The sequence below is a fragment of the Phoca vitulina genome, unplaced genomic scaffold (genome assembly GCF_004348235.1).
Source record: "Phoca vitulina isolate PV1807 unplaced genomic scaffold, GSC_HSeal_1.0 scaffold21, whole genome shotgun sequence".
Classification (NCBI taxonomy): domain Eukaryota; kingdom Metazoa; phylum Chordata; class Mammalia; order Carnivora; family Phocidae; genus Phoca; species Phoca vitulina.
Window position 1 is genome coordinate 961,157 of NW_022589724.1, and position 13,938 is coordinate 975,094.

The 13,938-nt window shown below is 40.2% G+C and overlaps 2 protein-coding genes across 6 annotated transcripts in view; one reads left to right on the plus strand and one right to left on the minus strand.

Moving 5' to 3' along the window:
- The window catches only part of NCBP1 (nuclear cap binding protein subunit 1), a 37,643-nt gene extending 33,156 nt beyond the window's left edge, over positions 1 to 4,487 (plus strand). For 2 of the 3 annotated variants that reach the window (XM_032418919.1, XM_032418920.1), the window contains 4 exons: positions 462 to 576; positions 2,256 to 2,384; positions 2,966 to 3,079; positions 3,952 to 4,065. In XM_032418919.1, coding sequence (XP_032274810.1) covers positions 462 to 576; positions 2,256 to 2,384; positions 2,966 to 3,079; positions 3,952 to 4,065 — 472 coding nt within the window. Of the gene's footprint in view, positions 1 to 461; positions 577 to 2,255; positions 2,385 to 2,965; positions 3,080 to 3,951 lie in introns of all 3 variants that reach the window. The other variant, XM_032418917.1, reaches the window with a different exon arrangement.
- XPA (XPA, DNA damage recognition and repair factor) overlaps positions 1 to 13,938 on the minus strand; it is a 30,034-nt gene that overhangs the window by 1,679 nt on the left and 14,417 nt on the right. The window contains exons 6-7 of one of the 3 annotated variants that reach the window (XR_004301156.1): positions 13,358 to 13,587; positions 7,539 to 7,697 (exon numbers count right to left, since the gene is read on the minus strand). Coding sequence is in view for 2 of the 3 variants with exons in the window: in XM_032418930.1 (XP_032274821.1) it covers positions 7,549 to 7,697 (149 nt within the window). In the remaining variant the exon portion in view is untranslated. Of the gene's footprint in view, positions 1 to 7,535; positions 7,698 to 13,357; positions 13,588 to 13,938 lie in introns of those variants that run through there. The other 2 variants (XM_032418930.1, XM_032418929.1) reach the window with 2 other exon arrangements.

Genomic DNA, 13,938 nt, shown 5'->3' on the forward strand with positions numbered 1-13,938 from the left:
GCGGGAAGCCTGCTTCTCCCTCTCCCACTCTCCCTGCTTGTGTTCCCTCTCTCGCTGTGTCTCTGTCAAATAAATAAAATCTTTAAAAATAAATAAATGAGTAAATTTAGAGAGAAAATATATTTTTGTTCCTAATGTACATATTTTTTTCTGGTTTGCCATTTCACTTCATTGAGTTATGTACACATACCTTTTATGCATGTCTAGAAGAGGATGGAAATAAAAATGACAAGGACCCAGTACTGCCTTCCAGGAAGCTCACCTGAGTATAATGGGTAGAGACAGATGTTTGCACCATTTATAATACAAAAAAAATTTTAAGTGTTGCTGGAGAAATAGGACTAATTCTGCCTACTAAAGAGTGGAAGACCTTCAGCATGAGTAGGTTATAAAAGTTGAGAGATCTTATTTTCTGTAAGTGTACTTGAACATACAGTAACTAAATGCTGTGTTACTTTAAGATTATTTGTTTGGGAAATCTTGCACTCCACAATTCGTAAGATGAACAAACACGTTCTCAAAATCCAGAAAGAGCTGGAAGAAGCGAAAGAAAAACTCGCAAGGCAACACAAACGGGTAAGTCTTAATGTCGATTCATAAATGGTCAAAGAAAGTATGCCAGAAACTCTTAAAAATATTCAAAGTTCATTACCTTGATAGGAACTTCTTTTTTCTGAGGCTAAATTATGCAGACTGTTGTAGAAGTAGAGGGAGAGGAAGGACCGGGGAGGGGGGGGTGTTGCTCCCTGCTGCTGCACTGTGTGATGAACCTGGAAAGAAGCCACAAACCTGGCTTTTCCATAGTTCTCTCTGGACCCATGTCATGTTTGCCCTTCCCAAAAGGGAGAGCAGAGAAGGAAAGAGGACACTTGTATTTCTCAGGGAGAACACTGTGTACCACTTCCCCCATACTGTGGGGAGGGGTGGGCAGTCCTTCCCCGGTTTACAGAATACTTGTCCTATCACTGAGTATGGTTAGCCATTTTGGGGGGAAGCAGTGAGCTGCATTCCACAATTTTACATAACAGTACTCCTAGTATTCTTCATGACAGGATTTTCCAGTGTTGTGCATATTTGCCAGAGTAGGTGTAAACAAATTTAATGACTTACATGAACCTATAGCAGGTTCAAGTGCTAGTCTCCATATAGACATACATACATACATATGGTATATAAACACACATTCACAAACTGTAAAATACTGCAAGGTAAATGATGTCATCCCCATTTTATACATGTCCAAATTGAGGCTCAGAGAACTTAAGTAACTTGCTCAAGCTTACATGGTTGGTAAGTGACAGAGCTTAGGATCTGACCCAGGCCTGTCAAATTCCAGGGACTTTCCTTCATGCCACACCGTTCTCTAGATAGGTGGTGTCCAACACAGTAACTTGCTAGCCACATATAACTGTAAGTGAATTAAAATGAAATACAATTTAGAATTCAGTTCTTTAGTCACACCAATCCCATTTCAAGCGCTCAACAGTCCTGTATGGCTAGTGGCTGCCGTGATGGGCAGCACAGAGTGACATAACATTTCCCTCATCACAGAAGGGTCTACCAGGCAGTAGTAGTTAGAACCTAGCCTTAGTGTGCTATTAGGGAAAAACCAGCATCTACCCAGTTGCCTCCAACAGAATAAGGCAGACCCCATAACAGGTGCTACGTTAGAGATAAAAGCAGAATTCTGTAAAAACAGAGAGAGGGTTCTGATAATTTTGCATAAAGGGTAGAAGGCGGCCATCACAGATGGGGCCTCAACAACAGTGTGTCATCTTAGCCAAAAGGCTCCTGAGAATCTAACCCTGTACTTCCCTAAGCAGTGGTTCAGTGTTCACCAATTCAGGGTTCACAGCAAATGCATAAACATAATGATGGTGAATAACAAGAATCTACTGTACATTTTCCATGGAGCTCAAAGCTGTTTTCATTTTGAATGGAGGAAAAATGTGACACACACTTCCTCCCTGAATGGACTATCTCGTAAAAGGTGTAACTCACTTCTGCTGGGAATGCAGACATCCCCACCCGCTGTTACCCAAGACGGGTGCCGCAACGTTTCCCTGGCCTGGATAAGTGCCCACAGGACTGGTGGGGGTATGTGTGCATGGAGGGTGGCAGAGTACTTGCACCTTAGAATACAAGTCTGCAAGTGGCATTTGACCAGACACAAGAACATCCTTCCCCTTACTTGATGGGGTTTAATATGCTGGAATTCTAATGGCATTTTCCTTTTGTTCCTGTGCATCCTGCAGCGAAGTGACGATGATGACAGAAGCAGTGACAGGAAAGATGGGGCTCTGGAGGAGCAAATAGAAAGATTGCAAGAAAAAGTGGAATCTGCTCAGAGTGAACAGAAGAACCTCTTCCTTGTCATATTCCAGGTATCTTGGCTTGGGACACTGACAGGTTAAAAAAAAAAAAGTTTGAAAAATGTGATTTTTAATCATAATACATAATCATTTATAGAAGTTTAAAATACAAAAATTTACAAAGGAAGTAAAAGTTTACTACTTGAAGGTAACCATGTTTGTGGTGTTTACTTAGCGTTCTTACAGGACCATTGCTCCAGGCTTTAACAGAATGTGTGAGGATACTTTTAAGTACCTCTCATTTAGTTATTCCCAATTGTTGATCATTTATTTTCCCTTCTGATGAAATAGATGATCATTTTATACATGCATTTCTGATTAGGTCCTTAAAAATAGATGCTGAGAAAAATGACAAGCATAGTAATCTAGATATTAAAGGTGTTCAGGTATTGAAAAAAGGATGTACTAACATTAGTACCGGTCTGCCTTTCTAGACTGACAGTATTTATTAACTTAGGAAGGTTGGTAATACATACCACAAAGACCAAGTGGAACAGGAATGCCTTTGAGGTCTCTTGGTCGAAAATGTGATTTTTTCTGAAGTATAAGAATTCTCCCTGTAACACTGCTTTAACTTTGTACCCCCTTTCCAGCGTTTTATCATGATCTTGACCGAGCACTTAGTACGATGTGAGACTGATGGGACCAGCGTATTAACCCCATGGTATAAGAACTGTATAGAGAGGCTCCAGCAGATCTTCTTACAGGTTTGTAGGAAACTGATTAGATAATAAACATCACTATTCTCAGGCACAAAGATTTTGCATTTTAAAAAACGGTCAGATTTGTCAGGAGGTTGTGTAGTACCTCTAAGGCCCTTCTAATGTCCATTTGCTCCTACTGTGGCTCATCAGAGTATTTAGGCTTAAATGACTCCTCTACCATCCAGATTCCTAATTGCTGTTCGCTAGGCCTACAGGGGTCTCAGTATGTGCAAGTCATACAGGCACACACACAAGAGGTTTGCATTTTCTGGCACTTTTCCCCTCCACATAGCCTCAACAAGTCGGATTTTCAGTGAGACAGATGAGCTATTTATTTTTAACAGACAAAATGAAGTTTGGGTTTCTTATTTTGTAGAGTAGTTACTAGAGAATTAGCCAGTCATCTGTTATCTTTTTGTAAAAGAAAAAAATTTTAAATGCTCTAACCAGTAAAACAAAAAAAGGAAATTAGTGCAAAGTATCTTTTCTCATGTTTCAGCAACCATAGTTTTCATCTGCTTTCCCGGGTGGTTTTTAATCTTGGGCCAGTCCCTGTCTGGGCTACCTTTGTCCTCGCCCGTAGGGACCCAGCTGCCCCGCCTGTGGCCGCCACTGCTCTGAAGCATGAATTACGTTTACATTCAAATCCCGTTCCGGCCATGAACATCCTACCTGCTTTTTTTTTATTTCCAACTACATTTTCTTAACGTTGGGGCTTTTCAGGAGCCCATTCTTCCTCTCGAGCATAACCACTTTTTTTCTCCTACCGCTTCCCATCATTCCACAACGTGGGCAGGCTGCTGAGGGAAGTGTTCTGCAAGATTGCTCAAGTGGTCTTTTTCCTGACCTAAACATCCCCTTTTCTGTGTCCACAGCATCACCAAATAATCCAGCAGTACATGGTGACCCTGGAGAACCTGCTCTTCACTGCTGAGTTAGACCCTCATATCCTGGCTGTGTTCCAGCAGTTCTGTGCCCTACAGGCCTGAGGGTCCTTTTATTCCCCTGTCAAGATTTTTTAAAAATATCTCAAAATAATTTGTCTTATTTTTTTGATGGTTTGAATGCTTGCTTTCTTGTAGCATCCTTTCACTTATTAAAGGGGGAGGGGGAGGAGGACAGTGAAGAATAAAGCATTGATTACCTTTAATTGCCCGTACAAAGCAAAAATTCCCAACTGACAATGTGACGATGACCATAGGATGTATTATATATGTGACAGATACAACTTTTCTGGTATTTTTTCCTCCTTAAGGCACAAAAGATAAGTGATTTGAGGTATGTGAACACTAGAGGTCCAGCTTACAAAGTAGTATATAGAACTGGTGGGTTTACTATCAAGTAGCATAGCTTCTCACAGCTCATGGATAACCTAATATGGCTGAAATAAAACTAAAAATGTTTTTTAAACTTTGGTATTTCATGATTTATCATCTCAGTCTACTTGAAAATCAGTGGTTTCTTATTGAACATCTACTTCCCTCATTTGGAATTCTCTCTCCAAAAGTATCTTAATATTTTAAGACATTACTTAATAAATGTTATTCAGAGTAGCACTACCCAAATTCTTTACAGTTATATTCTAAATTAAACCACAATCTCTGGGGGTGAAACAGAGCCAGCCAGCGTTCTGAAGTCTCCCCCAGTGCTGTCCATTCTGTGGCAGCTCTGGGAACCGTGACCTGAGAGCCATCTGGTCATCTCCTCTAGTCTCAGAGACAGATTTGTCCAAGGTCCACTAGTGAGGTACGTGCTAAAGTGGATATAGAAGTAGCTAGATTGGCTAAAACTGTACTTGGAATTATATATAGGTTTGGGGTTTTTTTCTACAGAACTTGGTCCAAGTAATTACTAATTCTTGAGCCTGTTTCCTATACAGTATTAAAGCTTAACTGAGATAAGTGTGCACATAAAATAAGCATAAGGGATTATCTGACATTGCACGCTGCAAGCATTTTAAGACTTCACTAAACCTTGGGGAAAGTTTATCAACAACCCAACTGGTAAGTAGTATTCCTGTGCCTTTGTACAACATAGATATTTTTAACTTATTACATCATAAATTTAGGATGCATTAGTATTTTTCATATTGTTACCCAGTCTCTTTTGTTTACCCCGCATTCAGGGGCTACAGAATATAGTCTACTCAAGAGACAGGAGTTCCCAGAATTTTTTAAATACCATACCATTTAAAACAAGAAATAATTATTCACAGAATTAAGGGTGCATGGCAAGTTACTAGCAGGAAAGGGACTAACACCCAGGTTCTTGTCTAAATATTCTTTTGGTTATGCTGTTCCTCCTTCCCACAAACAGTAATCAGTTAGACCTGGCTCCTGTCCTCAAGAAGCCGAAACGATAACCATTTAAGGCTCTGGTAACTTTGGCCCTATACCGCCCTGTAGCCCTCCCTATCCCAGTGTACTGCAGTGTGGCTGGTTATACCTGCTTGATCCCAAGTCTAGAGGAATTTTAATCTTGGATCCTCTCTTCATGTATAATATTGCTTCTAACAAGAATTCACTGATGTGACCCTGCTCTGTACAGTTTGGCAGCTAAGTTTATAAAAAAAACTAGAAGTTGAATTTCAAAAAAATGTGTAAGAGCAAAAACATTCAGCAGCTGCTTTCCCCACTAAAGCAGCTAATACAAAAGAATGGCATGTCACTACCGTATCTTGCAAAGAAATCAACGTTAAATATTCTATCAATGCCATTTAATTTAACATTTCCGTTGTCAAAGTGAACGAACATATGCTTTGTTTTCCTTGATTCTAAATCTCCCTTCCAGGAATAATTCAGGCAGTGGTTCATATGAAAATAAGTTTGCTTGCTCTTTCTGGAAAGTAGTAGTTTGTTGTATAATTTACTAATCTGTAGTTATACCTGAAAATGAGGAAAGAACTTGCCAACCTGGGTAGAATACATTGGGCCGTCAGTGTTCTCTGGATACTGGGATCATCTTCAAGTGATGATGAAAGAGTGGAATAGAAGCATACGTGAAACTAGACAAATCTAGAACTACACTGTCCTGATGAGAATACGTGCTCATGAACAAGTGGCTGGTCTGTGCCACATGCCACAGATTCACCCTATTTAATCTTCCCAACCATCCTCTGAGAGATGATTATGCCCACCCAGCAGATAAAAAGGGGCCCATGGAGTAACCTGCCCAAGCCCCACAGCTAGAAAGTGGAATTTGAACCTAGGTCCATGGGGCGCAACGGCTCTTTATGGCCCACACAGTTAATACCGTTGTCAGCTGCCTAGACCCCTCATTACTCTGTTGACATCAAGCTGGAAGCTTTTCTGTGGTCCCAGGAAGGTCTGGCTACCCATTCTGAATAAATTTTTACTAAATAATTAGCATGGCACGTTAAAAAAAAAATCAACACTTGACTAATAGTAAACATTTCTATGTTGAATTCTTAGAGAACAATTAGTAATTACAGTCTCAAGTCTATTTGAGTTGGACTAGTTTGGACTTGCCTTTCTTCAAGCATACTCTCCAGGAGAGCTGATCTACAAAGGAAGATGAAAACATATAAACTTCCTATTCTCTTTGTAGCAACCGGACTAAAAAAGCCATGTCAAAGAACAACTTGAAAATATCCAGTTTATCTTTACTTGAACAGGTTAAAAAAAAAAAAAAAGTCATGCACAGACCCTGTAGTCAAGCACAAATCCTTGTGATCTTTTTGGCAAGACGGGCAAAACTGACGAGCTAAACTGGATCCAGACGCCTGGGGTGATGGCGGGTTGTAGGTTATCACTTCCTTTAAAAGTGCTAAGTAAACACAAGATCTCCTCCCTCCCAGGATTAAATGAGAATACCTGTAAGCCATTTCGCATCACACCTACCTGGTCCACGGTAAGTGCTCTGTAAAATGTTAACAAGTTAGGATAAACTTAGTACCTTTTTTGATCAATAAGACAATATGGCTGTTTTTCCATTTTAATCCGTATTTGAAAAGGGCTATCTAGACACGGACCTTAGGGCCTATGGTAGTAAACTGTAAGGATACAGAAAACATGATCAGACTGCCACGATTCAGTTACTGCTGTCCAGTCAGGCCTTGGCCAACAACAGCTCCCCACTCCCTCACATGGAGACAGCGTCTAGAAGACCTGGCTAGCCTCCGGGGCGCAGGGTCTACCACTGTCCCTTGTTTCCTGGGAGAAGAATCTGCTTCAGTTGCTTCTGCCCTTACTAAAAGCTCTTCCTTCTATTCCAATCTAGGGTTTGGTTTGGTTTATTTCTCAGTTTTAGCTCTAATCTAACTTTTGAACCTATTCCACCCCTCGCTCCCATCCCTGTTGTAGAGAAAAGCAATCCCAGACCCAGTACTTTGCCCACAACCAGACCTGCTGGACTCTAACTGAAACTTGCTCTTAAGCCGTAACATACACATTTCTATTTAGCATTATTTACACGAGTGTTCATTCATCTGTGAATACTTTACACTTAACTAGTCACATCTTCTCATATGTCAGCTCATGGCCACACACAGTACAAGTCTTCCGATACATGTCATCCTCTAGGTTTTCTTCTGGTCCATACTCATGTTGATGAGCAACTGTTTCCCTTCTCCATACGCTGCTTCTTACTGCTCGCCGTAATTCTAAGAAAATAAGGAAAAGGTCTTTCAGTGATGCTATTCAGCTGAATCCCAAAATCCATCAAGCTTGCTTGTGTGTAAACCAAATATGCTTTACATTAATTTTATAACAAATCAAAATTGATTCTAGAACCTTGGCCAGCTTGGCCTGTAAAATTACTCATTGTTGGAGCCACGTGAAATGGGATATACAGAGATGGGGTAAGTGGGTTAAGAGGGACAGTAAAACAAAAAAATTCAGAAGATGAGTAAAAGGGGATTTTAAAAAATGGGATTTGTTCAAGCAGCTAAGAAAAATGGTGCTGCAGCAGGAGAGGGGAGTCAGCCAGGATAACTCAGGACAAGATGCATTTCAAAGTTCTGTGCATTAGGGGCCACTTCTGTAAGAGGCAGGCCAAGCTTTGCTTGCAAGAGAACTAGAAAGCCAAGAAGTCTGCTACTATGCTGGGGTTTCATCTTAGAGAAACTGCTTGAAGTCTGTTCAGTTCCTTATCTTATAAAATGAGAGCAATATTTTAGGAGAGGGATTGCCAATTATTGCAAAGTACAATCTAAATATAAGAATCAAAGGCAATTAAGAGCTGGAAAGAACCACAGTTTTTATTTTACTACTTTATTTTGTAGGTAGGAAAATGGAACAAAAATAGCATGTGACTGCAGGTCAGTTATTCCAGAGTTTAGAACTTTTTCCACTGTATCATGTTAAAGTGTTATTTAAAAAAAAAAACTCTTGGATGCTTTGAAAAGCATCTAAGCCAATCACATTTTAAAAGTTCGCACTGCAGTACCTGAAGAAACCAAATGCTTAGTGTTAACTGGAAATTAACAAGCTAATAACTTCTCCGTTTCCAGTTTAATGAATAAAAAGCAACACTAATTTTTTTATTCTGACCAGTGATCCATCAAGCCCAGCTCTGAGAGCACGCTACCTAAGGAAGAGTACATTACATAATCTCAACTATAAAAATCACTGTATACCAAGTGATCACATTTTCTTTAATCCTCTTTAGATTTGTAAGTAGTATCAAAATACTCGAATCTTTGTATTTCAGCCTTTATTGTATCTTAGGGATAAGCAGATGTAGTGCTATGTGATGGCACTGTTCTAAGCACTTTATAAACACATTTAATCCTCACAACCCTTTGAGATTAAGTACAACTACCATCCCACTTTTTTTTTTAAGGTTTCTTTTTTTTTTTTTTTTTTTTAAGATTTTATTTATTTATTTGACAGGAAGATAGCGAGAGCAGGAACACAAGCAGGGGGGAGGGAGAAGCAGGCTTCCCGCGGAGCAGGGAGCCCGATGTGGGGCTCCTGAGCCGAATGCAGACGCTTCACGACTGAGCCACCCAGGCGCCCCTACCATCCCACTTTTAACAGATGAGAAAACCCAAAGGAGTTACATACGTTGTGCCTAAGATAAAACCGCTAGTTGATGCCAACAGCGTGGTCTAGCTCAGGTTCCTGTTAACCACAAAGGCTGTGCTGCCTTTTCCCACCTCCAGTATGAGAAGTACTGGGTCTCAGACCACTATATTCAGGCTTCAATGCATGCACCTCTAGACAGTTTCCAAACTAGGGGGAAAATCGTGTTCATCCAAACAATAATCTTTATTCCTATATTCGTCACATTCTGAAGGCAGCAATTTTTTCTAGACATACCTGGAATGTCCTACCCTTTTTTTATTTTACCTTAGGGTATTTTCTAAATAAAAAATGAAATCATGTGCTGACTAGCACAGATGCCTCATGGTTTCAGTCAATGACAAGAAGAGGTCTCCTGTTTGAGTTCCAATACCTCCCTTCCAAATTTGTTCTGATATAAAGTACCCTAGCCACTTTTCCTTTACTACTCCACTGAGAAAATGCTCTCAAAATCTGACTGCATCCCGGTCACTGCTAAGCTAACCTCTAACTTGAGCATTACGTAAACTCAGGAAGAGAGAGAAGAAAACTATTTGCTTAACGCTAGAATACTGACAACATCTAGTTTACTAGCCATAATTGAATATAAGGTTTTTACTGACTTTATGGCTTTTTCTTCCCAACCCTCAGCTAGTTTATCAAGAATAATGACAAAGCCATATCTTTTAGTATTTACTAGACACTCCTGGAAAAACTTGTGCTAGAAAATAAGGAAGTACTAAAATGTATGTTTTATCATTTTCTTGCCTTCTTTTCCTTCCTGAACAATCTAGTCCTAAAGCCAGTAAGTGGAGCAAGTAAAGCAGGCATCTGTGGTAGGGTGGAGGGAGCCCCAGAAAAGTAAGGAGGATCTCCCTGTGGTGCAGGCTGCTAGCAACCGTGATGGGAAATTACATACAGAGGCATCAAATAACTACATTAAGGATAATGCGAATCAGATTTCTCACTGTCAGAGAAGGGAGTTACAAAGAAAGAAAGAAAACGAGAATGAACCCTAAAATCCTGGATTAGAATTGGGTATGAGTGTGAACTCAAAGGTATTAATTTATAACATATGGGACAGACATAAAAATACAGATATATACATGTTATTGTGCTAAAAAGCAGAAGTCCTCAACAATGAAGACATGGCAAAAGGACAGGAGCTAGCTTAAAGAAGATTCCTCTTAGCCCAAATCTCAGACAATTTGAACACCAAAATAAGGACAGAAATGAACCAAAAGCCATGGAGAACAGGAATTCATGAATCCATGCCAATAATAAATGGCAGAAAGGATGCTGCAGAATGCAGACTTCTAACTGGCTAAACATGGAGAGAGCACTGAAAAAAACCATTTTTTCAAAAAGTATACTAAAGACTGGTTCAGGCAAGAACCATCTGTGACTGAGTGCTAAATCTCAGGGGAAGTGTTTAGGAGAAACAAGATATTTGGTTGGCTATAACTTTTTTTTTTTTTTTTTGGCCTATGAAATTAAAAGTTTTAACATCATCGTTGAAGGCAGACAGACGTAGATCTCCAGATACGATGCCCTAAGAAATAGGTCATTTATGTACCATCTCCAGCCTGAAATGCATAACATGAATCTAACCATTGGGAAGCCTCTGAAAAGCCCCAAATGAAAAACATTTCTAAAAAAAGCAAGATGGGGAAGGGAACAGACTTCTTCAAAAATGTCAATGTCAAAAGAGAGAGAAGCTCTGGAAATATTCCAGAATAAAGAAATTTAGAAAAACTTGGTACTTCGAGCTAATGCCTGATCCTAGACTGGATCCTGAGCTATAATGAAAAACCACACAGGACATTACTGGGCAAACTAACAGAACTAGACTCTGGGTGACAGAGGAGATAAAAATCTCACGACTACACTCTGGTCCTGCACAAGGAAACTGCTGTTCCCGGGGAAGCATGCGCTGCAGCGCTGGGGACAGTGACGTGTGCAACCTCCTCTCCAACGGCTCGAGCAAGTGTCGCGTACAGAATACAAATGGCTAACAGATCACTCTGGAGAAAGGATACAACCCCTGTGTCCTTTATACTAATCTTTGCAATCTTCTGGAACTTTCTGAACTGATTTCCAAATAAAAACTTTAAAAGTCAGGAGTTTGCTTGAAGGGGCCAAATTAGAGACCATTTGAGCCTCAAAATGAATAAGAGGAATGGACTATAACACTGATTTGAGAAGAATCCATGAATCCAACTAATACTAAAAAAAATTCTTCTTCCCAAAGGAAGCCAAATAATTACAGAAATAACAGAAATAGAAAATCACCACTTATATCCAGCCTAGTAACAACAGATTGGGGCAAGAATCATGCCATGCGCTAAAACCCAGGAGTGAGACTTAAGGAAGGAGATGCTCACACAGTACCCGAGTCCAGCCCACAGATTTCCTCCTAATTACAAAGGGGAAAGCGCACCTGGACAATGGGCAAATCTAGCAGACACTGCCCCAACCACGCTAGCAAACGGAGGATCCCTTTCTTAGCTGACAGCATGTGTCTTCTAACGTGACACACGTGGACACATCACCAGGGAAGGACTCCTACCAAAATGCCCACTATCTAATTGTGTGAAAATAAGCTGCTAATAAACCTAAATGAGGACATTCTGCAAAACAGGTGGCAGTCTCCAAAAATGTCAATAGTCCCAAAAACAAAACAAAACTGGCTGAGGACCTAAAAGAGTACAGATATGCATCAACCTTGATTGGCCCTTGGATCCAACAACTAAAAAGCTGTGAAGGACATCAGAACGACTGAATGTCTAAGACATACTAGACAACATTATATTATTAACTTTACTGAGTATGACACTGTTTTTCCAATTACACAGAATGTCACTGTTTACAGGAGATAACATCCTGAAATATTAAGAATCACAATGTCCTCACGCAGCTCTTAAATGGGTCAACAAAGCGTGTGTGTGTGTGTGTGTGTGTGTGTGTGAACAAATGTGGCAAAATGTCAACATCTGGTGAAATAAAAATTTTTTAAATAAAGATAAATACATCTTTTACATTACTTCATTTAAGCAACTTAAAACTTTGGAAAGTAGAGGTCACCACCTACTGCTGAGTGAGAAGAGGAAGGCAGAGAGGGCAGACCTTGAAGGGCAGCAGCGCCTCGCCGCTAGCCCTGGGGACAGGAGGAGGGGTCACGCCCGGCAGCGCCGAAAGCCTAGCTGAGCTGGAGAACAAAGCAGCAGGTTACCGGCTTACAGCCTCCTAGTCCTGCGGGCCTAGAATTTCACAGCACAGAAAGCTGTGGACTGCCTCTCTGGAAATTTATAAAAATGTTCACGGTAACCAGTCTTGCTATGGATATCTTCAGATAGTTACTCTTTTTACCCAAAGAAGTCTTCCCTTAAATCCTTGTTTCAATGAAAAATTTAGTTTATGCCACTCCGAAACTTGTATTTTATTTGCCTGATATCCTACTTTTGTAGAAGAGACAGCTTGTATTCAAAGAAGCCCAATGCTGTTTAGGAGGTAAACTCAGGAGAACTAGCTGAGGGAGACAAAATGTTTCTAAATACTTGATGGAAGGGCAGGAAGTTGCATAGGGGGCTCCTTGTTAACTAGAGGAAAAGTCACAAGGAAATAGCAACATGAAGCTTTGATCTTATCTTGTCCTCCAAACACTGAAGCAGAGGAACATGGAATTGTATCCTTCAAACTCTTGAGAGAAGCCCGAAAACAGTCATAAATAGAACCACAGGCCAGAACGTAAAATGTCCGCACACTCAGTAGGAGCCCCCACGTGGGCTTTTCTTACCCACCTCTTTTGAGGGGAAGAGTACATAGTAACAAACAATGAAGAATAATTTTCCATTTTTTAGAAGGCTTACCTCTGTCAGTACTAAGTAAGAGAACACAGAGTATAACTTGAAAGAAAAGCCTCGTCTCCACCTTATTTGTAGAGAGGCATGCAAGCCCAAAACGTCCTGTGTATTTGCACCAGATGAGAGTTCTCATCCAGTGTCAGAGGTGGCACGTAATGCATTTGTTGAAATCCAGTTAAACTGAGCAGCAGTGATGCCCTCGTTTCTACTGCTGCGTGCTTGCATCTAAGAGATCTAGAACAATTTGAATTTGCTGACAATAATTGTCTTTTACTTTGCCTATATTTATAAATACCTTATACTATTTATACTTAAATTTCTTTGTAGTAAAACCAGTTCTTTCTCAAACTGCTAAGTAGATCACATTCTCAAAGCAGGTAAATGTAATCTCTTACCTTTCCATAAAGAAGTAAGCTTTGTGTCAGCTTCTTTGTGGATCAAAATCAGAAGACCAAGAGGAACCAGGTTCCAATTTCTTTTCAACTAAACTTTTAGACTTGCTTTTATTCCTCTCTGTTCTGAGCAAACTGCACGGTAAGCTTCTTGTTTCTAATCTCTATAGTGTCTACTCCACTCTCAGCCCTTTGTGGCCTAGTCAGGAGAACTGGAACATGTTCACCGACCTCTAAAGTAAACCAACGAGAAGGAGCCATAATTAAACAGGGTACCACACCGACCTCTGCACAGGAAAACACCAGAAGACAATGGAGTAATGCTTTCATAACTAAGAGCGTGCTCAGGTTTTCATATGCAAGGGAAACTGGAAAACACTCAGATTTGGAGAGACTAGGAAAACATACCACTCAGAAAAATTTCCTCAAAAAGACATGCTTCATCCCAACAAGAAAGGAACTGAATTAAAGAAACCAATCTTAAGGGTCCATGAAAAAATTCAGGGCAAATTCAAACTCTTCAACGAAGAAGGAAATCCATAGTTTATCTGGTGATTAACAGCAGCAATTTAATACAGTGAAAA